Consider the following 25,969-nt stretch of genomic DNA (forward strand, 5'->3'; position numbering starts at 1 on the left):
CATGGCTACAGTAGAAGATACTGCCATCTATCCTCTGATTCTGGCGACATCATACATCATGTGACATCATCGTCGTCTGCGTGGCCACAATTCAGATATGCATCAACCTTTTTGGGTTTGGTTTAGCTATGTAGCTATGGTTTAGCTATGTAGCTTTTCTCAAACATTTTTAGTTAGCTAACTACTTAAAATAGAAAATTCACACTGGCAAGCAAGCTGAGATGACAATGTTCCTTTTTTTTGCTGCTAGTTTATAACTCATCCAAGCGTCCTCAGTACCCTATAGGGGCATTTGAGTTGAAAGAAGCTGATTGATTGATTGGTTCATGTATTGATTTGATACATTATGGATTGATTCACTGAAGTAATATAATGTAATTGACATTCTTCCATAGACTAGTTAAGTCTTCAGAGGGCTTTGAACAAATACCATAGATTCTCTGGATGTCACAGAGAATGACCAAATTCATCTTTTTCATTTTACATTACCTCATAGATTGTTTTATTATGAACTATGATATAACTGTTAAAAACTCGAAAGTAGCATTTTTGAAAACACCTCTCTGAGCCTCGCATGCTTTCCACACAAAATGTGGAAACAGTCAGACTACATAAAGTGGCTTTGTCAGCGACTTAGTTAAAGGTTGGTTCCATCCTGATTCCTGCAATAACAGCAGCATGGGTTCTGCTTCATCACATCTGTTTAATAATAACCATGTGAGGTGTACTTATACAGGAGTTCTGGAGCTTATTCACATCCTCCCTCCCTCCCTCCCTCCCTCCCTAAGCCAATCCCTGGACAGGAGGGACCCAGGAGCGGTGTGAAAGCCTCAGTTACAGCATGCTGCTGTGGATGAACTTTGACCCCAAACAAACAATCTAACTCCTCCTCTCTTTAGATCGCTCACGTTCCAATATGCTCTCTCTTCTTCTTTTCTTTACACTTCCTCCCTGTCTCTGACTCACAGTTTAAATGCCACTCTGCTTCAATACATGCCCTGACATGCTGAGAAATGGGAGGGAGGGAGGGAGAGAGAGAGAGGGGGGAAAGGGAGAGAGAGGGAGGGAGAGAGAGAGAGAGAGGGGGAGGGAGAGGGAGAGAGGGGGAGGGAGAGAGAGAGGAGTGAGAGGGAGGGAGGGAGGGAGGGAGGGAGGGAGGGAGGGAGGGAGGGGGAGAGAGAGAGAGGGGGGAGGGAGAGAGAGGAGTGAGAGGGAGGGAGAGGGCGTGTGAAAGAGGGAATTTCATCTGAGCCAACTGTACGGAGAGGGAAGAAACTTTGAGACAAATGTAAGAATCGCAATGAGAGAAAGCAGGACTTGCAGCAGCAGCAGCAGCACGGAGGTAGAACACAAGGATATCTTATCTGGGGTGATCCCTCGTCGCAATCTCTCACGGTCTGACACTCTCTCTGGCTCTCTCTTTTTTCTCTCTCTCTCAGACAGAGGAGAGGAGCAGCAGTGTGAAAGACAGAGTCAGTACTGGAACCGTGTAGCAGCAGCAGCGCTATTCTATTTTCCATTCATTAACCTTTTCCTTGTATTTCTCACCTTTCGGACCCGGTTGAGATGGCAGAAACACACTGATTGACTGGAGGAAGGTGTGGAGAGACTAAAGGATCTCACTTCACAGACCTGAGTGTCCAGAGGACTGATCCTAATTGACCACAGGGGAAAGATTAAGGGACTAGGATGGTACCTGGACGATCCACCAGAACATAAGATCTGACGCAGAACTTTCAGGACACTGAAGGAAAGTATCCTGACACTACCAAAGCTGCCAGAGCTGTATAGTCCTTATAATAGTACACAATTGTTCATTCATATCAAAAGCAAAACTACAAGAGGAACTGGAGAGGGGAGTATGGGACGTGGGATGCGTGGTGGAGTGACTCCTGGTTGGTTCCCAGGGGCCCGATGAGTGGCAGCAGCCATAGCACCAGCCTGCTACGGGGCCACCGCTTTTACTGCCGGGAATGGGCCCTGGAAAAGCTCCGGCGCTGTCTGGAGGCCAGGTCCACTCCCGGCCGGCCCCCGGGGGTCCTGGTAACTGGGGGTCCCGGGGCAGGGAAGACAGCCCTATGCACAGAGGCAGTATGGCCCACATCGGACGCAGGGCTGGGGGTCGGGCTGGCACCCCGCTGTTTGGGGTTTCACTTCTGCAAGCGGGAGGACGGGAGGAGCATGGCGGTATGGAGGTTTGTCCTGGGCCTGGTGGACCAGCTGAGGGTTAGCCCCCTCCTCCCTCTGGGGTACAGGGAAACACTAGACACCCCCTTGGTGGCTCCCACCTTGGAGCCCCTACACTGCCAGAGGGACCCGGATGACACCTTCAAAAGGTCTGCACTCTATACCCCCTCTTATTACTCTCTAGCATTACTAATCAACTTAACTAGACGGCTTTGTGAATTGCTCTGCTTTGATGTGAATTCAATACATTGTCTGCAGAAGCGGATGTGACATTTCTATAGAGACATTTCAAGGGTTGTCAAACTCAAACATTGAGTCACTCAGATTGATAGAGGGATAAGTACGCCTGCGAAAAATACCCATTGTTTGATTTGACATAGTTGTCACACTTTTACGGTAGCATATGAATAGTCGTATTAGCATAATGTATTTGGAAAGTGAAATAAATTACACAACCATCAAGCTTCTCCTAGTTAACTGTCCTTGACTACTTCTTACAGATAACAGGGAGTTTACCATTCGGCCATCACATTTACCACCAATGCTCCTTATAGGACACATCACTACACTCTATACTCCTCTGTAAACTGGTCATCTCTGTATACCCGTCGCAAGACCCACTGGTTGATGCTTATTTATAAAACCCTCTTAGGCCTCACTTCCCCCTATCTGAGATATCTACTGCAGACCTCATCCTCCACATACAACACCCGTTCTGCCAGTCACATTCTGTTAAAGGTCCTCAAAGCACACACATCCCTGGGTCACTCCTCTTTTCAGTTGCTGTAGCTAACGACTGGAACGAGCTGCAACAAACGCTCAAACTGGACAGTTTTATCTCAATCTCTTCATTCAAAAGATTCAATCATGGGCACTTACTGACAGTTGTGGCTGCTTTGCATGATGTATTGTTGTCTCTACTTTCTTGCCCTTTGTGCTGTTGGCTGTGCCCAATCATTTTTGTACCATGTTTTGTGCTCCTACCATGTTGTTGTTATGTTGTATTGCTACCATGCTGTGTTGTCATGTGTCGTTGCCTTGCAATTTTGTTGTCTTATAGGTCTCTCTTTATGTACTGTTGTGTTGTCTCTCTTGTCGTGATGTGTGTTTTGTCCTATACATTTGTATTTATTTGTATTTATTTATTTTATCCCAGCCCCCATACCCAACAGGAGACCTTTTGCCTTTTGGTATGCCGTCATTGTAAGCATTGACATTCAGATTCTCTTTACACTGTACTTCTAAAAGCCTGTCACTGCTAGTGCTGCTTAGTCAAACAAAGAGGGCCAAAAGTACCACAGAAAAAAAAGCTAGTGATTGTCTCGTTTCCTTGGTTTATTTATTTATTTATTTATTCACTAATAATACAAGCCATTCAGCGCTCTCACAATGGCCCTCCAGTCTGAATGAACGCTACAATGCTATTTACAACACGTCCTTTCAGAAAAAAGAACAAAGACATGAAAAATGCGTTCCCTCGAGTCGCAAAGACGGAGTCGTTGGTACCGCTTGGTGAGGTCGCCATTCTCACGAGGACCCTCTCTGTCTGTCTGCTGCTGTCATGCTGACTCTGGGGATGTTTGTGGACGGCGGAGGAACGCTGACGCTCTCCCTATCTGTTTGCTGTGTTTCTGGTGTGAAGTATAGGGCTACATTCCACATTCCCCTCAGACTGACCCATAGCCTGGAGGGAGCTGTGTGCATTCGGAGCCTGATTGAGAGAAAGTGGCTGCGGTTAAGCCACTGTCATGTCAACACTATCAGAGGAAACACAAGCTTGGAGTGATGGTGAAAGCATATACAGAGGATCCTTGAATTTGAACAGATGCTAGCTGTAGCCATTAGAGTCGTTAACTGTAGCCATCAGAGTCGTTAACACCATATAAATGCTAGCTTTAGCCGTTACAGTCGTTAACACCATATAAATGCTAGCTGTAGCCATCAGAGTCGTCAACTGTAGCCATTAGAGTCCTTAACACCATATAAATGCTAGCTGTAGCCATTAGAGTCCTTAACATCATATAAATGCTAGCTGTAGCCATTACAGTCGTTAACACCATATAAATGCTAGCTGTAGCCATTAGTCGTTAACACCATATAAATGCTAGCTGTAGCCATTACAGTCGTTAACATCATATAAATGCTAGCTGTAGCCATTACAGTCGTTAACACCATATAAATGCTAGCTGTAGCCATTACAGTCGTTAACACCATATAAATGCTAGCTGTAGCCATTACAGTCCTTAACATCATATAAATGCTAGCTGTAGCCATTACAGTCGTTAACATCATATAAATGCTAGCTGTAGCCATTACAGTCGTTAACACCATATAAATGCTAGCTGTAGCCATTACAGTCGTTAACACCATATAAATGCTAGCTGTAGCCATTAGAGTCGTTAACACCATATAAATGCTAGCTGTAGCCATTAGAGTCGTTAACACCATATAAATGCTAGCTGTAGCCATTAGAGTCGTTAACACCATATAAATGCTAGCTGTAGCATTAGAGTCGTTAACACCATATAAATGCTAGCTGTAGCCATTAGAGTCGTTAACTGTACCCATTAAAGTCCTTAACACCATATAAATGCTAGCTGTAGCCATTAGAGTCGTTAACACCATATAAATGCTAGCTGTAGCCATTAGAGTCGTTAACACCATATAAATGCTAGCTGTAGCCATTAGAGTCGTTAACACCATATAAATGCTAGCTGTAGCCATTAGAGTTGTTAACACCATATAAATGCTAGCTGTAGCCATTAGAGTCGTTAACACCATATAAATGCTAGCTGTAGCCATTAGAGTCGTTAACACCATATAAATGCTAGCTGTAGCCAATAGAGTCGTTAACACCATATAAATGCTAGCTGTAGCCATTAGAGTCGTTAACACCATATAAATGGTAGCTGTAGCAATTAGAGTCATTAACATAATATAAATGCTATCGGTAGTCGTTAGAGTCGTTAACTATAGCCATTAGAGTCGTTAACTGTAGCCATTAGAGTCGTTAACTGTAGCCATTAGAGTCGTTAACACCATATAAATGCTATCTGTAGTCATTAGAGTCGTCAACTGTAGCCATGAGAGTCGTTAACACCATATAAATGCTAGCTGTAGCCATCAGAGTCGTTAACACCATATAAATGCTATCTGTAGTCATTAGAGTCATCAACTGTAGCCATGAGAGTCGTTAACACCATATAAATGCTAGCTGTAGCCATTAGAGTCGTTAACATCATATAAATGCTAGCTGTAGCCATTAGAGTCGTTAACACCATATAAATGCTAGCTGTAGCCATTAGAGTCGTTAACACCATATAAATGCTAGCTGTATCCATTAGAGTCGTTAACACCATATAAATGCTAGCTGTATCCATTAGAGTCGTTAACATCATATAAATGCTAGCTGTAGCCATTAGAGTCGTTAACACCATATAAATGCTAACTGTAGCCATTAGAGTCGTTAACTGTAGCCATTAGAGTTGTTAACTGTAGCCATTAGAGTCGTTAACACCATATAAATGCTAGCTGTAGTCATTAGAGTCGTTAACTGTAGCCATGAGAGTCGTTAACATCACAAAAATGCTAGCTGTAGCCATTAGAGTCGTTAACATCATATAAATGCTAGCTGTAGCCATTAGAGTCGTTAACATCATAAAAATGCTAGCTGTAGCCATTAGAGTCGTTAACATCATATAAATGCTAGCTGTAGCCATTAGAGTCGTTAACACCATATAAATGCTAGCTGTAGCCATTAGAGTCGTTAACTGTAGCCATTAGAGTTGTTAACTGTAGCCATTAGAGTCGTTAACATCATAAAAATGCTAGCTGTAGCCATTAGAGTCGTTAACATCATATAAATGCTAGCTGTAGCCATTAGAGTCGTTAACATCATATAAATGCTAGCTGTAGCCATTAGAGTCATTAACACCATATAAATGCTAGCTGTAGCCATTAGCGTCGTAATTAGATGTATCACTAGCCACTTTATATAATGTTTTCATAACCTACATTACTCATCTCATATGTATATACTGTACTCTATACCATCTATTGCATCTTGCCATCCTTATGTAATGCATCACTAGCCACCTTAAACAATGCTGCTTTATATGTTTTCATACCCTACACTACTAATCTCATATGTATATACTGTACTCCATACCATCTATTACATCTTGCCTATGACGTTCGGCCATCACTCATTTATATATTTATATGTACATATTCATATTCATTCCTTTACACTTGTAAAGGTAGTTGTTGTGGAATTGGTAAATTACTTGTTAGATATTACTGCATGGTCGGAACTAGAAGCACAAGCATTTCGCTACACTTGCATTAACACCTACTAACCATGTGTATGTGACAAATAAAATTTGATTTGATTTTAACACCATATAACAACCCCGCTTAGCTTACACACTGTACATTCACAGCAGGGCTGTGGGTTCAAAAGGTCAGCCTTTGGGTTAGTACCACGAGGACCGGATGTGGCAGGAAGCCCCGAGTCAATTAAGGGGTCATTAACCACACGGCGTGTGCTCCTCTCTTATGTCATAAGTGTGAAAAAGCCTGTGACCTAAATGTTTTTAGACTGGAGCCTGCGTTCACATCCCCTCTCTCAAAAGGCACTAAGTGCTTTTACATAAAACCTGAGCTTAGTGTATTGTTCAGCGTGAGTAGTGGGGGGTGGGGGGTCACTAGACTATATCTTACGTTTACATTAGCTGACACCTTCCTTTGGATACTTCTAAGAGGGATCATTAAAGCGTATGAGTGTTACTTCCTTGTTGAATGTTTGTGAATGACCAAGGCTGTTATTCAGGTCTCTCTGTGAATAGTACCTTTTTTTTTTTTTAACACAGTCTCCACCTATCAAACACTTTATATATGTGTCGTTACAAAACGTTTAAATGTGTCACATTTATCACTCCGTTAGGTTTCTACGTCTGCTGCAGCGTGTTGTACTGTACTACCAGGTGTGAGAGACGGTGTTAAAACAAAATACAGCACCATCGTGTCATCGCCCTCATTATGTCGCACACACGCACGCATGCACGCACACACACGCACACGCACACACACAGTACACACATACACTGCGTGGTTGTTACATGGCCTAGGTGTTGTGTGAAGCCACCCTCCCGTCCCAGAGGACTCTATAGAAGCCTAGAGGTGTCCTGTTACTATGCTTTAGTTAGTACATCTACTGTGTCTTGTTGTTACTATGCTATAGTTAGTACATCTACTGTGTCTTGTTGTTACTATGCTATAGTTAGTAAATCTACTGTGTCTTGTTGTTACTATGCTATAGTTAGTGAATCTACTGTGTCTTGTTGTTACTATGCTATAGTTAGTGAATCTACTGTGTCTTGTTGTTACTATGCTATAGTTAGTAAATCTACTGTGTCTTGTTGTTACTATGCTATAGTTAGTAAATCTACTGTGTCTTGTTGTTACTATGCTATAGTTAGTGAATCTACTGTGTCTTGTTGTTACTATGCTATAGTTAGTGAATCTACTGTGTCTTGTTGTTACTATGCTATAGTTAGTAAATCTACTGTGTCTTGTTGTTACTATGCTATAGTTAGTAAATCTACTGTGTCTTGTTGTTACTATGCTATAGTTAGTAAATCTACTGTGTCTTGTTGTTACTATGCTATAGTTAGTAAATCTGCTGTGTCTTGTTGTTACTATGCTATAGTTAGTAAATCTACTGTGTCTTGTTGTTACTATGCTATAGTTAGTACATCTAAATCTACTGTGTCTTGTTGTTACTATGCTATAGTTAGGAAATCTACTGTGTCTTGTTGTTACTATGCTATAGTTAGTAAATCTAATGCTGTAGAACAGGGCTTTTGATAAGAAGGCTGTAAGAGGGCTGGCAGAGACGACAGTCCTGTCTGTCTGTCTGTCTGTGTGTGTGTGTGTGTGTGTGTGTGTGTGTGTGTGTGCCCAGGGCGGTACAGGAAATCCCAGAGCTTCTTTAGACCTGAGTCACTGGATCACTCTACCCTGGCCTAGGGAGACAGGGTTAGGGAGTGAGACTGGGTGAGGGAGTTGAACCAGGGCGAGTGGGGCTGAAAGGCTTGCCTGAGCAGGACAGATGTAACACCCATAGCCCCGGTGAATGTAGAAGCTGTTTCCTCAGGAAAAACCCCACCATTGATACCACAGTTCTGTTCTACCTTTATGACACCAGCTTTCACTATGTTTCATTGCAGTAGCTACAACTATGGACATTCATGTTCAGACAGTTCAGTCACTGAATGATGCAATTATGTATATTACTACAGCTGTTTGGGGCGGAAGGTAGCCTAGTGGTTAGAGTGTAGAGATGGACGATAGCCTAGTGGTTAGAGTGTAGGGGCGGCAGGTAGCCTAGTGGTTAGAGTGTAGGGACGGCAGGTAGCCTAGTGGTTAGAGTGTAGGGGAGGCAGGTAGCCTAGTGGTTAGAGTGTAGAGGCGGCAGGTAGCCTAGTGGTTAGAGTGTAGGGGCGGCAGGTAGCCTAGTGGTTAGAGTGTAGGGGAGGCAGGTAGCCTAGTGGTTAGAGTGTAGGGGAGGCAGGTAGCCTAGTGGTTAGAGTGTAGGGGCGGCAGGTAGCCTAGTGGTTAGAGTGGAGGGGCGGAAGGTAGCCTAGTGGTTAGAGTGTAGAGATGGACGATAGCCTAGTGGTTAGAGTGTAGAGGCGGCAGGTAGCCTAGTGGTTAGAGTGTAAGGGCGGCAGGTAGCCTAGTGGTTAGAGTGGAGGGGCGGCAGGTAGCCTAGTGGTTAGAGTGTAGGTGCGGCAGGTAGCCTAGTGGTTAGAGTGTAGGGGTGGCAGGTAGTCTAGTGGTTAGAGTGTAGGGGCGGCAGGTAGCCTAGTGGTTAGAGTGTAGGGGCGGCAGGTAGCCTAGTGGTTAGAGTGTAGGGACGGAAGGTAGCCTAGTGGTTAGAGTGTAGGGGCGGCAGGTAGCCTAGTGGTTAGAGTGTAGGGGCGGCAGGTAGCCTAGTGGTTAGAGTGTAGGGGCGGCAGGTAGCCTAGTGGTTAGAGTGTAGGGGCGGCAGGTAGCCTAGTGGTTAGAGTGTAGGGGCGGCAGGTAGCCTAGTGGTTAGAGTGTAGGGGCGGCAGGTAGCCTAGTGGTTAGAGTGTAGGGACGGCAGGTAGCCTAGTGGTTAGAGTGTAGGGGCGGCAGGTAGCCTAGTGGTTAGAGTGGAGGGGCGGCAGGTAGCCTAGTGGTTAGAGTGTAGGGGCGGCAGGTAGCCTAGTGGTTAGAGTGTAGAGGCGGCAGGTAGCCTAGTGGTTAGAGTGTAGAGGCAGGCAGCCTAGTGGTTAGAGTGTAGGGGAGGCAGGTAGCCTAGTGGTTAGAGTGTATGGGGCGGAAGGTAGCCTGGTGGTTAGAGTGTATGGGGCGGCAGGTAGCCTAGTGGTTAGAGTGTAGGGGCGGCAGGTAGCCTAGTGGTTAGAGTGTATGGGGCGGAAGGTAGCCTGGTGGTTAGAGTGTAGGGGCGGCAGGTAGCCTAGTGGTTAGAGTGTGGGGGTGGCAGGTAGCCTGGTGGTTAGAGTGTGGGGGTGGCAGGTAGCCTGGTGGTTAGAGTGTGGGGGTGGCAGGTAGCCAAAGTGGTTAGAGTGTGGGGGTGGCAGGTAGCCTGGTGGTTAGAGTGTGGGGGTGGCAGGTAGCCTGGTGGTTAGAGTGTAGGGGCGGCAGGTAGCCTAGTGGTTAGAGTGTGGGGGTGGCAGGTATTCTGGTGGTTAGAGTGTGGGGGTGGCAGGTAGCCTGGTGGTTAGAGTGTAGGGGTGGCAGGTAGCCTAGTGGTTAGAGTGTGGGGGTGGCAGGTAGCCTGGTGGTTAGAGTGTGGGGGTGGCAGGTAGCCTGGTGGTTAGAGTGTAGGGGTGGCAGGTAGCCTAGTGGTTAGAGTGTGGGGGTGGCAGGTAGCCAAAGTGGTTAGAGTGTGGGGGTGGCAGGTAGCCAAAGTGGTTAGAGTGTGGGGGTGGCAGGTAGCCTAGTGGTTAGAGTGTAGGGGCGGCAGGTAGCCTAGTGGTTAGAGTGTGGGGGTGGCAGGTAGCCTGGTGGTTAGAGTGTGGGGGTGGCAGGTAGCCTGGTGGTTAGAGTGTAGGGGTGGCAGGTAGCCTAGTGGTTAGAGTGTGGGGGTGGCAGGTAGCCAAAGTGGTTAGAGTGTAGGGCCAGTAACCGAAAGGTTGCTAGATCAAATCCCTGAGCTGACAAGTTAAATATCTGTCGTTCTGCCCCTGAACAAGGCAGTTAACCTGCTGTTGCTAGGCTGCCATTGTAAATAAGAATTTGATCTTAACTGATTTGCCTAGTTAAATAAAGGTAAAATGAAGGTCTGATCTGTTAATTTACCAGTGTGATGAAATACCAGCTACATTCCTCTCTCTCTCTCTCTCTCTCTCTCTCTCCAGGGCAGTGTTATTGCCTTTGCTGGGCCTCCCTCCCCCAGGGCAGCCCTTGTTTCTGGTTGTGGACTCCCTGGACTCGGGGTGTGAGTATGGGGCTGGTGAGGGGTCCTGCAGTGCTGGGGCTCCAGGGAGGAACAGCTCTATCTCAGAGCTCCTGTCCAGCCACCAGCACCTCTTCCCCAGCTGGCTGCTCCTGGTCTGCTCTGTACGCAGACAGAACAAGGCTGTGTGTAAGATGTTCTCAGGTATGTGTGGACTGTCTCAGGTCTTCCTTTGTATGTTCTACACAAATATCAATCAAATTTATTTATAAAGCCCTTCTTACATCAGCTGTTGTCACAAAGAGCTGTACAGAAACCCAGCCTAAAACCCCAAACAGCAAGCAATAAATGTAAATATTCCTCTCAAGTGTTGAACCAATCAAAATAGATTTTACATTTGAGATTCTTCAAAGTAGCCAAAGCTGATGATAGCTTTGCACATTCTTGGCATTCTCTCAACCAGCTTCACCTGGAATGCTTTTCCAACAGTCTTGAAGGAGTTTCCATATATGGACATGTGTTGGCTCATTGTCCTGTTGAAAAACAAATGATTGTCCCACTAAGTGTGCCTTGAATTCTAAATAAATCACAGACAGTGTCTCCAGCAAAGCACCCCCACACCATCACACCTTCATGCTTCACGGTGGGAACTACACATGCAGAGATCATCCATTCACCTACTCTGCGTCTCACAAAGACATGGTGGTTGGAACCAAAAATCTCTTGGCCTAAGCAAGTCTCTTCTTCTTATTGGTGTCCTTTAATAGTGGTTTCTTTGCAGCAATTCGTTCATGAAGGCCGATTCACGCAGTCTCCTCTGAACAGTTGATGTGTCTATTACTTGAACTTTGTGAAGTATTTATTTGGGCTGCAATTTCTGAGGCTGGTAACTCTAATGAACTTATCCTCTGCAGCAGAGGGAACTCTGGGTCTTCCTTTCCTGTGGCGATCCTCATGAGAGCCAGTTTCATCATAGCGCTTGATGGTTTTTTTGCGACTGCACTTGAAGAAACTTTCAAAGTTCCTGAAATGTTCCGCATTGACTGACCTTCATGTCTTAAAGTAATAATGGAAGGTCATTTCTCTTTGCTTATTTGAGCTGTTCTTGCCATAATATGGACTTGGTCTTATACTAAATAGTGCTATCTTCTGTATACCACGTCTACCACTGTAGCTCAGTTGGTAGAGCATTGCGCTTGCAACGCCAGGGTTCTGGGTTCGATTCCCGCGGGGGACCAGTATTTAAAATGTAATAAAATGTATGCACTCTACTGTAAGTCGCTCTGGATAAGAGCGTCTGCTAATTAGCCTGTTGAGGCCAGGGGGCAGTATTGAGAATTTTGGAAAAAAATATGTGCGCATTTTTAACTGCCTCCTACACCAACTCAGAAGCTAGAATATGCATATTATTGTTCAGGTTTGGATAGAAAACACTCTGAATTTTCTAAAACAGTTTGAATGGTGTCTGTAAGTATAACAAAACTCATATTGCAGGCAAAAACCTGTGAAAAATAGATTTAAAAAAATGAGAATTTTGTGACTGTACTATTTAGTGTCATTGTTTTATAGATACCATAGTGAGAAAGGATTCAGTTCGCAACTCCTACTGCTTCCACTAGATGTCAACGATCTTTAGAAAGTTGTTGGAAGCATCTGTGATGAATACAGACCGAATTAGAATGCTTACAAGTTGACACGTCATCACTTCATTTTTTGCGCCTGCGCATAAATCTGAGAAGAGTGTCTTTGTCATAATCGTTTATTCTAGACACTTGATAGGTTGTGTGAAAATATTACTGATGTTTACTGATGTTTCACGTTAAAAATGGACCAAAAGATTAATGCTAAACAACGTTTGACATGTTTGAACAAACATAAATAGATTATTTACTAGGTTTTTTTTAGCTTTTCGGCGTGACTTTACACTGCCCACCTCATTTTGTGGGAGCCTACTGAACGCTAACTATTTGGACATAAATTATGAACTTTGTCAAAAGAAACCACATTTCTTCTGGACCTGGGATCCCTGGCAGCGCCTTCTGATGGAGATAATCAAAGGTAAGGGGATATTTAGAATGTTATTATCGATATTAGATGATGCTAATGCTAACGGTATAGCTTAGCTTAGCTTAGCTTATAGCTTAGCTTATGTTGTTAGCATAGTACCCAGTTTATAGCAAAATGTGATTTCCCAGTAAAGTTATTTTGAGATCTGGCCATTCGGTAGCAATTACGAGATGATAATATATTATTCTTTGAATGACAATATTATAATTTACCAATGTTTTTGAATAGTAATTCCGTGATTTGTAATGCTGGATTCACTGGGAGCATTCGAGCCGAAAAAAATTCTGAATTTCACCGCGACTGTAAATGCTGTTTTTGGATATAAATATGAACTTGATGGAACTAAAAATGCATGTATTGTCTAACATAATGTCCTATGAGTGTCATCTGATGCAGATTGTCAAAGGTAAGTGCATAATTCTAGCTAGTTTTCTGTCTGTTGATGCCCTTCTTTGAATTGGCTAAACATTACACGCAGCTATTGTCAATGTACTCTCCTCACATAACCTAACTTTATGCATTCTCCGTAAAGCCTCTGAAAATCGGACAGCGTGGTTAGATTTAGGATATATATCTTTCAAATGGAGGAAAATAGTTGATTATTTGATTATTTGAAATGATTACTCTTGCAGTTTTGAATTCCCCGCCATGGTCACATGACAATGAATCCCAATACCGGGATAAGATCCTGCCCCCTGGCCTCAACAGGCTAAGTGACTGTAAATGTAAACTGATTGACTCAGTTACATTAAGATGGAAAGACATTACACAGATGCACTTTTAACAAGGTTACTACTTGATTCCATATGTGTCATTCCGAAGTTTTCGTTTCTATTATTCTACAATGTAGAAAATAGTTTTAAAAAATTAAGTAAAACCCTTGAATGAGTAGGTGTGTCCAAACTTTTGACTGGTACTGAATATGGAGTGAGTTGGCTTGTGTTTGAAAGCACCACCTCAGGCTGCTACCCAGACCGGTTGAATTAGTATTTTACTAGCTTTTGTAAACATGAAACAAAGTTGTCTGCCACCATTCTTGCCAATACACATCCTAACATGGTTGTTTACTGTAAACGTGATTAGAACAGCTGTAGTGCCCTTAATAAGCTCATCAGCTGACAGAGTCTATGTGTTTTCAACATGGACAATATCTCAAATCAGGCATTTCTGCTAGGCTTTTCAGTTGTACAACTGAATGCCTTCAACTGAATGCCCTCTGAATCAGAGAGGTGCGGTGGGCTGCTTTAATCAGAATCCACGTCTTTAGCGCCCGGTGAACAGTGGGTTAACTGCCTTGCTCGGGGGAAGAATGACAGATTTGTACCATGTCAGCTTGGGGCTTCGATCCAGCAACCTTTCGGTTACTGGCCCAAACGCTCTAACCACTAGAGTACCTGCCGCCCCAAGCATATAACATCAGGCTTTTCTACAAGCCTATAGCATGGACAATATCTCAAGTCAGGCTTTTCGACAAGCCTATAGCATGGACAATATCTCAAGTCAGGCTTTTCTACAAGCCTATAGCATGGACAATATCTCAAGTCAGGCTTTTCTACAAGCCTATAGCATGGACAATATCTCAAGTCAGGCTTTTTTACAAGCCTATAGCATGGACGATATCTCAAGTCAGGCTTTTCTACAAAAGGTCAACAAAACAAAAATACATTTGAATGTCATTAGAATGTGGGTAGTGTTAGAAAATGCAAATTGTAATCAACTGTGGCGTGATCAGGAACAAAGCAGCGAGGGGACCAACCATTGTATTCCTGTCCTTGTCAGGCATGCTGAATGCCAGTTCTTACTGCCCACACAGCACTACATTAGTTTTTAACAAAGCACAGATACCCCACACTCTCATTATCACAGGGTGGGTGACATCTGAAGACGTCCGTTCTGGAGAGGAGAGAGAGAGACTGTATTTCCAACACAATCCTGCTCACCACCACTAAATACTGTAGCCCTCTGAAACATCACAATCCTGCTCAACACCATTTAATACTGTAGCCCTCTGAAACAACACAATCCTGCTCAACACTGTTAAATACAGCAGCGCTCTGACACCAACACAATCCTGCTCAACACCATTTAATACAGTAGATCTCTGATACAATCCTGCTCAACACCATTTAATACAGTAGATCTCTGATACAATCCTGCTCAACACCATTTAATACAGTAGAGCTCTGATATAATCCTGCTCAACACTGTTAAATACAGTAGAGCTCTGACACCAACACAATCCTGCTCAACACCATTTAATACAGTAGCGCTCTGACACCAACACAATCCTGCACAACACCATTTAATACAGTTGTGCTCTGACACCAACACAATCCTGCTCAACACCGTTAAATACAGTAGCGCTCTGACACCAACACAATCCTGCTCAACACTGTTAAATACAGTAGCGCTCTGACACCAACACAATCCTGCTCAACACCGTTAAATACAGTAGCGCTCTGACACCAACACAATCCTGCTCAACACTGTTAAATACAGTAGCGCTCTGACACCAACACAATCCTGCTCAACACTGTTAAATACAGTAGCGCTCTGACACCAACACAATCCTGCTCAACACTGTTAAATACAGTAGCGCTCTGACAACAACACAATCCTGCTCAACACTGTTAAATACAGTAGCGCTCTGACACCAACACAATTCTGCTCAACACTGTTAAATACAGTAGCGCTCTGACAACAACACAATCCTGCTCAACACTGTTAAATACAGTAGCGCTCTGACACCAACACAATCCTGCTCAACACTGTTAAATACAGTAGCGCTCTGACACCAACACAATTCTGCTCAACACCATGAAAAATGGCTGCCGTTTTATGGGCTCTTAAGCAACCGTGCCATTTAAAAAATTTTTTTTTTTTTTGTTTGTAACTCATTTTGTACATAATGTTTCTGCTACTGTCTCTTGTGACTGAAAAGAGCTTCTGGACATCAGAACAGCGATTACTTACCTTGAATTGTATGAATAATTTCTCTTTAATGAGTCGGACGAGAGGGATTTACTCCAGATACCTGAACAAGCCCTCGTCCCCGTCATTCGCAGGAGAAAAAGACGGAAAAGATTTTGTGGAAGGAGATCCGGGCGCCTTGTGAGGATCTGCCGACGAGTGGCTAATCTGCTACTAATGTTAATCTACCGATTGGGATTATAGTTCATTTTCTAGCTAGCATTCTCTCAACCAGCTTCATGAGGTAGTCATCTGGAATGCATTTCAATTAACAGGTGTGCCTTGTTAAAAGTTCATTTGTGGGATTTCATTCCTTCTTAATGCCTTTGAGACAATCAGTTGTGTTGTGACAAGGTAGGGGTGGTATACAGAAGATGGTCTTTTACCAAATATGGCTAAGTCCATATTATGACAAGAACAGCTCAAATAAGCAAAGAGAAATGACAGTCCATCATTACTTTAAGACATGAAGGTCAGTCAATCTGGAAAATTATAAGAACTTTGAAAGCGCTATGATGAAACTGACTCTCATGAGGACTGCCACAGGAAAGGAAAACCCATAGTTACCTCTGCTGCAGAGAACAAGTTCATTAGAGTTAACTGCACCTCAGATTGCAACCCAAATAAATGCTTCACAGAAGTTTACATACACTAAGTTGACTGTGCCTGTTGGGGCTAGGGGGCAGTATTGAGAAATTTGAAAAAAATATGTGCCCATTTTTAACTGCCACCTACACCAACTCAGAAGCTAGGATATGCATATTATTACCAGATTTGGATAGAAAACACTCTGAATTTTCTAACTGTTTGAATGGTGTCTGTAAGTATAACAAAACTCATATGGCAGGCAAAAACCTGAGAAAACCTGAGAGAAAAAAAGAATTTTGTGGCTGTACTATTGTTTTTGAGTCATTGTTTTATAGATACCACAGTCAGAAAGGATTCATTTCGCAACTCCTACGGCTTCCACTAGATGTCAGCGATCTTTATAAAGTTGTCTGAAGCGTCTATGATTAACAGAGACCAAATTAGAATGCAGGGAAGTTGACGTCCCTGGGATGTCGTCACTTCCATTATTGCCTGCACCTGCGCAATCATGAGATGCGAGACATTTTTCAAAAACGTTTTTCTAGGTCGGGTTGAAACATTACTGATGTTTCACGTTAAAAATGGCTCTAAAGATTGATGCTAAACAACGTTTGACATGTTTGAACGAACGTAAATAGATTATTTTTTTAAACTTTTTTAACTTTTTGCCGTGACTTCACACCCCCCCGCGCTACTTTTTAGTAGCCACCGAAGCGCTAACAACATGGAACAACTTGGAGTTATTTGGACATCAATTATGAACTTTGTCAAAAGAAACCACATTTGTTGTGGTCCTGGGATTCCTGGAAGTGCCAATGGATGAAGATAATCAAAGGTAAGGGATTATTGACAATAGTATTATTGATATTACATGGTTACAAGATGATGCTAACCTATATAGCCTAGCCTATTGTTCTTAGCACAGCACCCGGTTTATTGCAACTTGTGATTTCCCAGTAAAGTTATTTTGAAATCTGGCAATACAGTAGCATTTACAAAATGTTAAACTATAATTATTTGAATGACAATATTATAATTTACCAATGTTTTCGAATAGTAATTTTGTAAATTGTAACGTTGTTCACCGGAAGCATTTCAGAGAAGAAAAAAATCTGAATTTCACCGCTACTGTAAAATGCTGTTTTTGGATATGAATATGAACTTGATGGAACAAAAAATGCATGTATTGTATAACATAATGTCCTAGGAGTGTCATCTGATGGAGATTGTCAAAGGTTGGTGCATAATTTTAGCTGGTTTCTGCTTTTGGTGACGCCTGACCTTGAATTGAAAATGGATGTTTGTACTTTTGTGGCTATGTACTGTCCTAACATAATCTAACTTTATGCTTTTGCCGTAAAGCCTCTTCGAAAATCGAACAATGTGGTTAGATTAAGGAGATGTTTATCTTTTAAATGGTGTAAATTAGTTGATTGTTTGAGAAATTGAAATTATTAGATTTTTGATGTTTTGAATTTCCAGCCTTGCTAGCAATCCCGTCTCGGGGTTCATTGCTAACCCATAGCCCCAACAGCTTGGAAAATTTCAAAAAATGAGGTCATGGCTTTAGAAGCTTCTGATAGGCTAGTTGACATCATTTGAGTCAATTGGAGGTGTACCTGTGGATGTATTTCAAGGCCTACCTTGAAACTCAGTGCCTCTTTGCTTGACATCATGGGAAAATCAAAAGAAATCAGCCAAGACCTCAGAAAACAAATTGTAGACCAGAAGTCTGGTTCATCCTTGGGAGCAATTTCCAAACGCCTGAAGGTACCACGTTCATCTGTACAAACAATAGTACGCAAGTATAAACACCATGGGACCAGGCAGCCATCATACCGCTCAGGAAGGAGACTCGTTCTGTCTCCTAGAGATGAACGTAGTTTGGTGTGGAAAGTGCAAATCAATCCGAGAACAACAGCAAACGACCTTGTGAAGATGCTGGAGGAAACAGGTACAAAGGTATCTTTTTCCACTGTAAAACGAGTCCTATATCGACATAACCTGAAAGGCCGCTCAGCAAAGATCGTACTTTTTGGAGAAATGTCCTCTGGTCTGATGAAACAAAAATAGAACTGTTTGGCCATAATGACCATTGTTATGTTTGGAGGGAAAAGGAGGGAGTCTTGCAAGCCAAAGAACACCTTCCCAACCGTGAAGCACGGGGCTGACAGCATCATGTTGTGGGGGTGCTTTGCTGCAGGAGGGACTGGTGCACTTCACAAAATAGATGGCATCATGAGGAGGGAAAATTATGTGGATATATTGAAGCAACATCTCAAGACATCAGTCAGGAAGTTAAAGCTTGGTCGCAAATGGGTCTTCCAAATAGACAATGACCCAAGCATACTTCCAAAGTTGTGGTAAAATAGCTTAACTTCACTAGGGTAGGGGGCAGCATTTGTAATTTTGGATGAAAAGCGTGCCCAAATTAAACTGCCTGCTACCCAGGCCCAGAAGCTAGGATATGCATATATTGGTAGAGTTTGATAGAAAACACTCTACATTTTCCAAAACTGTTAAAACAATGTCTGTGAGTATAACAGAACTGATTTGGCAGGCGAAAACCTGAGAAAAATCCATCCAGGAAGTAGGATTTTTTTACTTTTGTAGTTTTCTATTCAATGCCATTACAGTATCCATTGACTTACGAATTTCTAAAGACTGTTGACATCTAGTGGAAGGCATAGGAAATTGCAGCTCCTATGCCTTCCACTAGATGTCAACAGTCTTTAGAAATTGTTTCAGGCTTGTATTCTGAAAAATGAGGGAGTAAGACCAGTCTGAATGACTGGACCCTAAAGTGTCACAGAGCTTTTTCATGCGCAATCCCGAGAGCGCGCCTTTCTTGTTTACCTTTTATATTGACGACGTTATTGTCCGGTTGAAATATGATCAATTATTTAGGCTAAAAACAACCTGATGTTTGAATATAAACATCGTTTGACATGTTTCTATGAACTTTACCGATACAATTTGTATATTTTGTCTGCCTGTTGTGATTGCGTTTGAGCCTGTGGATTACTGAAGAAAACGTGCAAACAAAACTGAGGTTTTTGGATATAGAGAGACTTTATCAAACAAAATGAACATTTATTGAGTAAATGAATGTCTTCTGAGTGCAACCATATGAAGATCATCAAAGGTAAGTGATTAATTTTATCTCTATTTCTGACTTGTGTAACTCTTCTACTTGGCTGGTTACTGTTTGTAATGATTTGTCTGCTGGGCGATGTTCTCAAATAATTGCATGGTATGCTTTCGCTGTAAAGCCTTTTTGAAATCTGACACCGTGGTTGGATTCACAAGAAGTTAATCTTTAAAACTATGTATAACACTTGTATGTTTTCTGAATTTTTATAATAAGTATTTCTGTTTTTGAATTTGGTGTACACGTACACTAGTGAGGTTAAGGACAACAAAGTCAAGGTATTGGAGTGACCATCACAAAGCCCTGACCTCAATCCTACAGAAAATTTGTGGGCAGAACTGAAAAAGCGTGTGCGAGCAAGGAGTTCTACAAACCTGACTCAGTTACACCAGCTCTGTCAGGAGGAATGGGCCAAAATTCACCCAGCTTATTGTGGGAAGCTTGTGGAAGGCTACCCTAAACGTTTGACCCAAGTTAAACAATTTATAGGCAATGCTACCAAATACTAATTGATTGTTTGTAAACTTCTGACCCACTGGGAATGTGATGAAAGAAATAAAAGCTGAAATAAATCATTCTCTCTACTATTATTCTGACATTTCACATTCTTAAAATAAAGTGGTGATCCTAACTGACCTAAAACAGGGCATTTTACTGGGATTAAATGTCAGCAATAGTGAAAAGCTGAGTTTAAATGTATTTGGCTACGGTGTATGTCAACTTCCGACTTCCGACTCTTAAACCTCTGGCCTGACAGCAGTTCAATGTCAAACCCCATACACGTTATACATCTGTCTTTCCAGGGAAGTCCAATACCTCTTCATAAAACAGAAAAATAATCTGAGTTTCAATAAGTCTCTCTCTCCTCTCTCTCTTTCTGTCTCTCTCTCTCTCACTCTCTCTCTCTCTCCTCCAGGTTTCCGTAAGCTGTGTCTGGATGACCTGCGGAAGCCGGCGCCAGTGCGTGATGTGCAGCAGTACATCTTGCGGAGGCTGGACCAGGAAGGGGCGCTCCGCCGTCAGCTGACCCCCGAGACAGCCGACATGCTCAACCTGCTGCACATCAAGAGTGGCGGCTGCTTCCTGTTTCTGGAGCAGGTGCTAGACGGTGTGGCGGGGGCCTTGGTGGGTCTCCGGGAGATCCGAGACATCCCCGGGACCCTCAACGGCCTCTACCTGTGGCTCTGCCAGAGACTCTTCCCCAGGTGCCTGTTCCTTGAGGTCAGGCCCCTCCTCAACGCCCTCTTGGCCTCCCCTAGGCCCTTCACCACCCAGGAGATCTACACTGCCACCTGGACCCAGGACATGTCCCTTAGCCCTCTGGACTTCCAGAGCAGGCTAAAGGCTCTGTCTACGCTGCTCATTGACGGGCCGGGAGGCAGCAAGCTTCTGTTCCATGCTAGTTTTGCAGAGTGGCTGACGGACGTGAAGTACTGCACTCAGAAGTATCTGTGTAGTGTGTCTGAGGGACACACCATGCTGGCCATGGCTCTCTCCCTGCGCGCCCCACACCTTAACACAGAGGACACCTGTCAGATGGGCTCGCACCTGATCAGCTCAGGCATGCACAAGGACAACCCTGCCCTCCTGGCCCTATGGTTGTTGTGGGTAGATGTGCCCCCTCTGGCTAGCTCCTCATACCCCTCTTCCCCTGCCTCTCCGCCCCCTGTCCTGGTCAGACAGGAGGTCCTCCAGCTGCTGATGAAGAGTGGGGTGTTCCCTCCCTCCTGCACCCCAGACAGAGGCCCAAGCACACGGGTACACTGTGCAGGACAAGGGGGGACCATCATCCGGCGGGTGCTGGAGAGGCAGGACTCAGTGAGGGTGCTCTTGGACAGCGGGGTCAGTGTGAACTGGACCGATCCCACAGATGGACACACCCTGCTGGCCAGAGCGGCCCACACAGGCTCAGCCGACGTGGCCGTCCTGCTCCTGTCCCGAGGGGCTGACCCTCTGATCAGTGACCACCAGGGCCAGACACCCCTGACGCTGTCTGCCAGGCAGGGCCATGTTAAGGTGCTGGCGATGCTGCTGGACTGGGCCAGGGGTCAGCAGCCGGAGACCGCCATGAGGATGGTGGAACACGCGGACAGCGAGGGCTGGACAGCCTTACGGTCAGCGGCCTGGGGGGGTCACACTGAGGCAGTGCACCTGCTGCTAGATGCGGGGGCGGACGTGGACGGGTGTGATGCGGAGGGCCGGTCGGCGCTGAGGGCGGCAGCCTGGGGGGGTCATGAGAAGATCCTCCTCACGCTGCTGGACTACAGGGCGCAGGTGGACAAGGCAGACCGGGAGGGCCGCACGCCGCTGATCGCTGCCGCCTACATGGGACACAGGGAGGCAGTAGAGATCCTGCTAGACCACGGTGCGGAGGTCGACTTGGCCGATGGAGACGGACGTACTGCCTTGTCCGTGGCTGCCCTCTGTGTGCGCACAGCAGCTGGGGTCAAAGGTTATGGAGACGTGGCCAGCCTGCTGTTGGAGAGAGGGGCTGACCCGGGGCATAGGGACCGGAATGGGATGACCCCTTTGCTGCTGGCGGCGTATGAAGGTCATGAGGAGGTGGTAGAACTGTTGTTAGAGGCTGGGGCTGACGTAGACGAAAGTGCCGGGCCACATGCCGCCTCCACTTCTGCTGCTGTCACCCCACTGTTGGCGGCTGCCGCCATGGGACATACTAAGACAGTGGGCAGGGTGCTGTTCTGGGGCGCTACGGTGGATAGCATCGATGGGGAGGGTCGTACAGCTCTGAGCCTGGCAGCAGCACAGGGCAGCGTGGAGGTGGTCAGAGCTCTCCTGGACCGAGGGCTGGATGAGAACCATAAAGATGATCTGGGCTGGACCCCGCTGCACGCCGCCGCCTGCGAGGGCCACCGGGGGATCTGTGCCATCCTGACGGAGAGTGGGAGCATGGCTCGTGTCGGAGAGATGGACATCGAGGGACGGACGCCCCTCATCTTGGCAGCGCAGGAGGGCCACTGTGGCACAGTGAGGCTGCTGCTGGACCACCGAACACCCATCGACCACCGGGCCTACGACGGCCACTCTGCACTGAGCGCCGCCGCCCTGGAGGGCCACGCTGAGGTGGTGGAGCTACTGATGAGGCGGGGCACGGACACGGATGTACGGGACGCTGAGGGCCGTCCACTGCTCTACCTCCTGGTTCTGGAGGGACATCTGGACATGGCTGCCCTCCTCATAGAGAAAGGGGGCGTGCCCTTGGAGTCCCGGGACGTGGAGGGGCGTACGGCGCTGCACGTGGCCACCTGGCAGGGCAACCTGGAGGCGGTGGGGCTGCTGGTCAGCCATGGGGCAGACCCTAATGCCCAGGATGGGGAAGGACGAACCCCCCTGCACTCTGTAGCCTGGCGGGGTCATGTGGCGCCTGGTCGTCTGCTCCTGGAGGTCAGGGGGGTCAACGTGGATCTGGCCTGCCGCCAGCAGGGGGCCACGGCCCTGAGCATCGCGGCTCAGGAGGGCCACGCCAACATCGTGGCTATGCTGCTGGAGGGAGGGGCCAACCCAGACCACATAGACAAGTACGGCCGCAGCCCTGTCAAGGTGGCCGGGAAGAGGGGCCACTTCACTATCGTCAGGATGCTGGAGCGCTACGGAGCCAAACCGTACTCAGGCCTTGTGCCCCAATCGAACACCCGGTCGCCCAAGTCATCCACTGTGAAGAGCCTGTACTCAACCTGCTCAGAGAGTAACGAGGCTAGCGCCTCCACCTCCTCAGCCTCGGCCTCCTGCTCCCCAGGCTCCACAGCCGAGCACTTCCACTCCATCCAGAGCTCCCAGACATCCTCCTCCACAGCCCACTCCCTGGCCACGGTGCAGACCGTCCCCGCTGACAACCTGTCTTTCACCCAGCAGATCCAGCAGCACTCCCTCCCCCGCAGCCGATTTCGCCATTCCACCCTGCCTCCGCCAGACTCCGCCCATGGCAGCCTGCACAGCAGCAGCCGCAGGGCCCAATGCCCTAAGGCCAGCCCTCCTCCATCCACCCTCTGCACAGTCACGGCCACGGTACATGACTCTGAACAGCCTTGCAAAGGCTACCCAATAGGGTTCGACTATCCCAGTAAACACAAACCCCCCAGCCTGATCCAGGAGGAGAGGTCTCAGTACGAAGGGGGGAGGTGGAACTCCGTCATGGCTTCTCTAGGGGTGACGCCTGGACAAGATGGCCCCAAAAACAGGAACTGTCTCCCTATGGGCTACCCCTATGAGCTCCAGAGCCCAGCCCAGAGAGAGACACGGGAGGAGAACCAGAAGATGTCTATAAAGTCCAGTAGTGCCTTATCTACTGCCTGCACGGTGGTCATGACGACCACGGACCCCCAGCTCAACCTGAAACAGGCCATCAAGCTGCAGTTTGAAGGGCCCACCAGCGCTGCCTTATACAAAAGGGAGACGCCCCTGTGAACTACTGACATCTACGGTGAGTACCTGTCTATCACAGAAGAAAGAAAGGGAGTAGACTAAGTTTAACACTACCATTAAGGAAAGGGACTAAGGGACCCAGGTGTGTAGGCAATCATTCATTGTGTGAGTCTTCAGGAGATGCTGAATGTAGAGTGCTGTTATGTCAGAAATCAATTCTCACTAACCTCCTACTCAAAAGCAGCCGTTATCTGAACTCCAGTTGACCGTACATTCTGTCCATTCGGTCCATTTTCTATTGGATCATATTGATCTTCCCCACAGTGAAAGTCAAGTCTACAGTGGTATTGTGTAAAACTGCCTTTAAAACCAGAATTGGTCCATTACATGTGGCCTCTCAAGGATGGCACGTCCCAAACCATAAAACCAGCAGCCACTGTGTCCTGTCAGCAGTGTCCTGTCAGCAGTGTCCTGTCCTTTCATGTGGTATATTTGGAGGAATGTTTGGAATTTTAATGACAGCATTCTCTGTTTTAGGTTCTAAGTGGACGAAGGACATATTCACGGTGAATAATGGCTTTTACAGGGCAGATGATCTCTCCCTCGACCCTCTGGTCATCCCACTCTCTCCGCTCCACCCTCAATAGAGAAGATGAGAGAGGAAGGGATATCTTCGCTCCACCCTCTGGTCACCCCACCCTCTCCGCTCCACCCTCTGGTCATCCCACCCTCTCTGCTCCACCCTCTGGTCATCCCACCCTCTCTGCTCCACCCTAAGCAGAGAAGATGAGAGAGGAAGGGATATCTTCGCTCCACCCTCTGGTCATCCCACCCTCCCTGCTCCACCCTAAGCAGAGAAGATGAGAGAGGAAGGGATATCTTCGCTCCACCCTCTGGTCACTCCACCCTCTCCGCTCTACCCTCTGGTCATCCCACCCTCTCCGCTCCACCCTAAGCAGAGAAGATGAGAGAGGAAGGGATATCTCCACTCCACCCTCTGGTCATCCCACCCTCTCTGCTCCACCCTAAGCAGAGAAGATGAGAGAGGAAGGGATATCTTCGCTCCACCCTCTGGTCACCCCACCCTCTCTGCTCCACCCTCAGCAGAGAAGATGAGAGAGGAAGGGATATCTCCACTCCACCCTCTGGTCATCCCACCCTCCCTGCTCCACCCTAAGCAGAGAAGATGAGAGAGGAAGGGATATCTTCGCTCCACCCTCTGGTCACCCCACCCTCTCTGCTCCACCCTCAGCAGAGAAGATGAGAGAGGAAGGGATATCTCCACTCCACCCTCTGGTCATCCCACCCTCCCTGCACCACCCTAAGCAGAGAAGATGAGAGAGGAAGGGATATCTTTGCTCAACCCTCTGGTCATCCCACCCAAGGCTGTAACTTTGAGTTTAAGTGAGGTTCTGGAAGAGAGGGGGGGGGGTGTGAAGCTCATTACCTTGAAATGCTATTTGGAGAACAACCCATCATTAACCCCTCGGCTGCTTCATTCACCTCAGGCCATCTGAAAACACCTAGCCCATTAGCTATACAGTTGTAATGTCATACCTCTGAAAAGGGGGGAGATATGAGAAATTATTCACACTGACACGTAGCATCAGCGACGAAATGAAAACGTCTGACATTTTTAAAGTTGTGTTGTTTGCATTTTAATGTCGGACGATATGGAAGATAGGCCATGTGGAGATGTTCATATTTATTTTTTACTTGTTCGATAAGGCTCGTACAGATTTTCTCAGGGGGCCCCTGACCCCAAGTTTGGGAACCACGGACTCCTCTTCTTCTTTCTCCTGAATGCATTGCAGCCTCAGCCTCACCACTGAAAGCCACATCACTGTCTGTCTCAGTAGCCTGCTCTCTGTAAAGTAAAGTTATTATGAGAACTTAGTAGCCTATTTTTTTGCTCCTGTTGAGGTAGGCTCCGTTTAATGTTCACTTCTTACTTCATCTTTCCAGCTGGCTAAGTAATACTAGCCAGACGCCTTCAACGTTACTGACATAGAAGTCTCTGCCGGCAGACTGACATATCTATAAGCGACAATTTACCAGTTGTGCACTCATTCTCCGACAGTCTGTTTTTGTTTGTTTGTCTTTAGACATGGCAGGAGACACGGGACTGTTCGAAAATGGCCAGAGACAGACCAGAGACAGACCAAAGTCAGACC

The 25,969-nt window shown here is 46.0% G+C and overlaps 1 protein-coding gene across 1 annotated transcript; it reads left to right on the top strand.

The window, feature by feature from the left end:
* The first annotated feature begins 1,199 nt into the window (after positions 1 to 1,199).
* Positions 1,200 to 25,691, top strand: LOC115155459 (ankyrin repeat domain-containing protein 50). The gene is made up of 4 exons (XM_029702086.1): positions 1,200 to 2,336; positions 10,599 to 10,840; positions 20,329 to 23,853; positions 24,333 to 25,691. The coding sequence occupies exons 1-3, from the start codon at positions 1,915 to 1,917 to the stop codon at positions 23,835 to 23,837; spliced, it is 4,173 nt and encodes a 1,390-aa protein (XP_029557946.1). The 5' UTR covers positions 1,200 to 1,914; the 3' UTR covers positions 23,838 to 23,853; positions 24,333 to 25,691.
* Positions 25,692 to 25,969: the final 278 nt, after the last annotated feature.

Source organism: Salmo trutta, chromosome 20 (genome assembly GCF_901001165.1).
Source record: "Salmo trutta chromosome 20, fSalTru1.1, whole genome shotgun sequence".
Taxonomy (NCBI): domain Eukaryota; kingdom Metazoa; phylum Chordata; class Actinopteri; order Salmoniformes; family Salmonidae; genus Salmo; species Salmo trutta.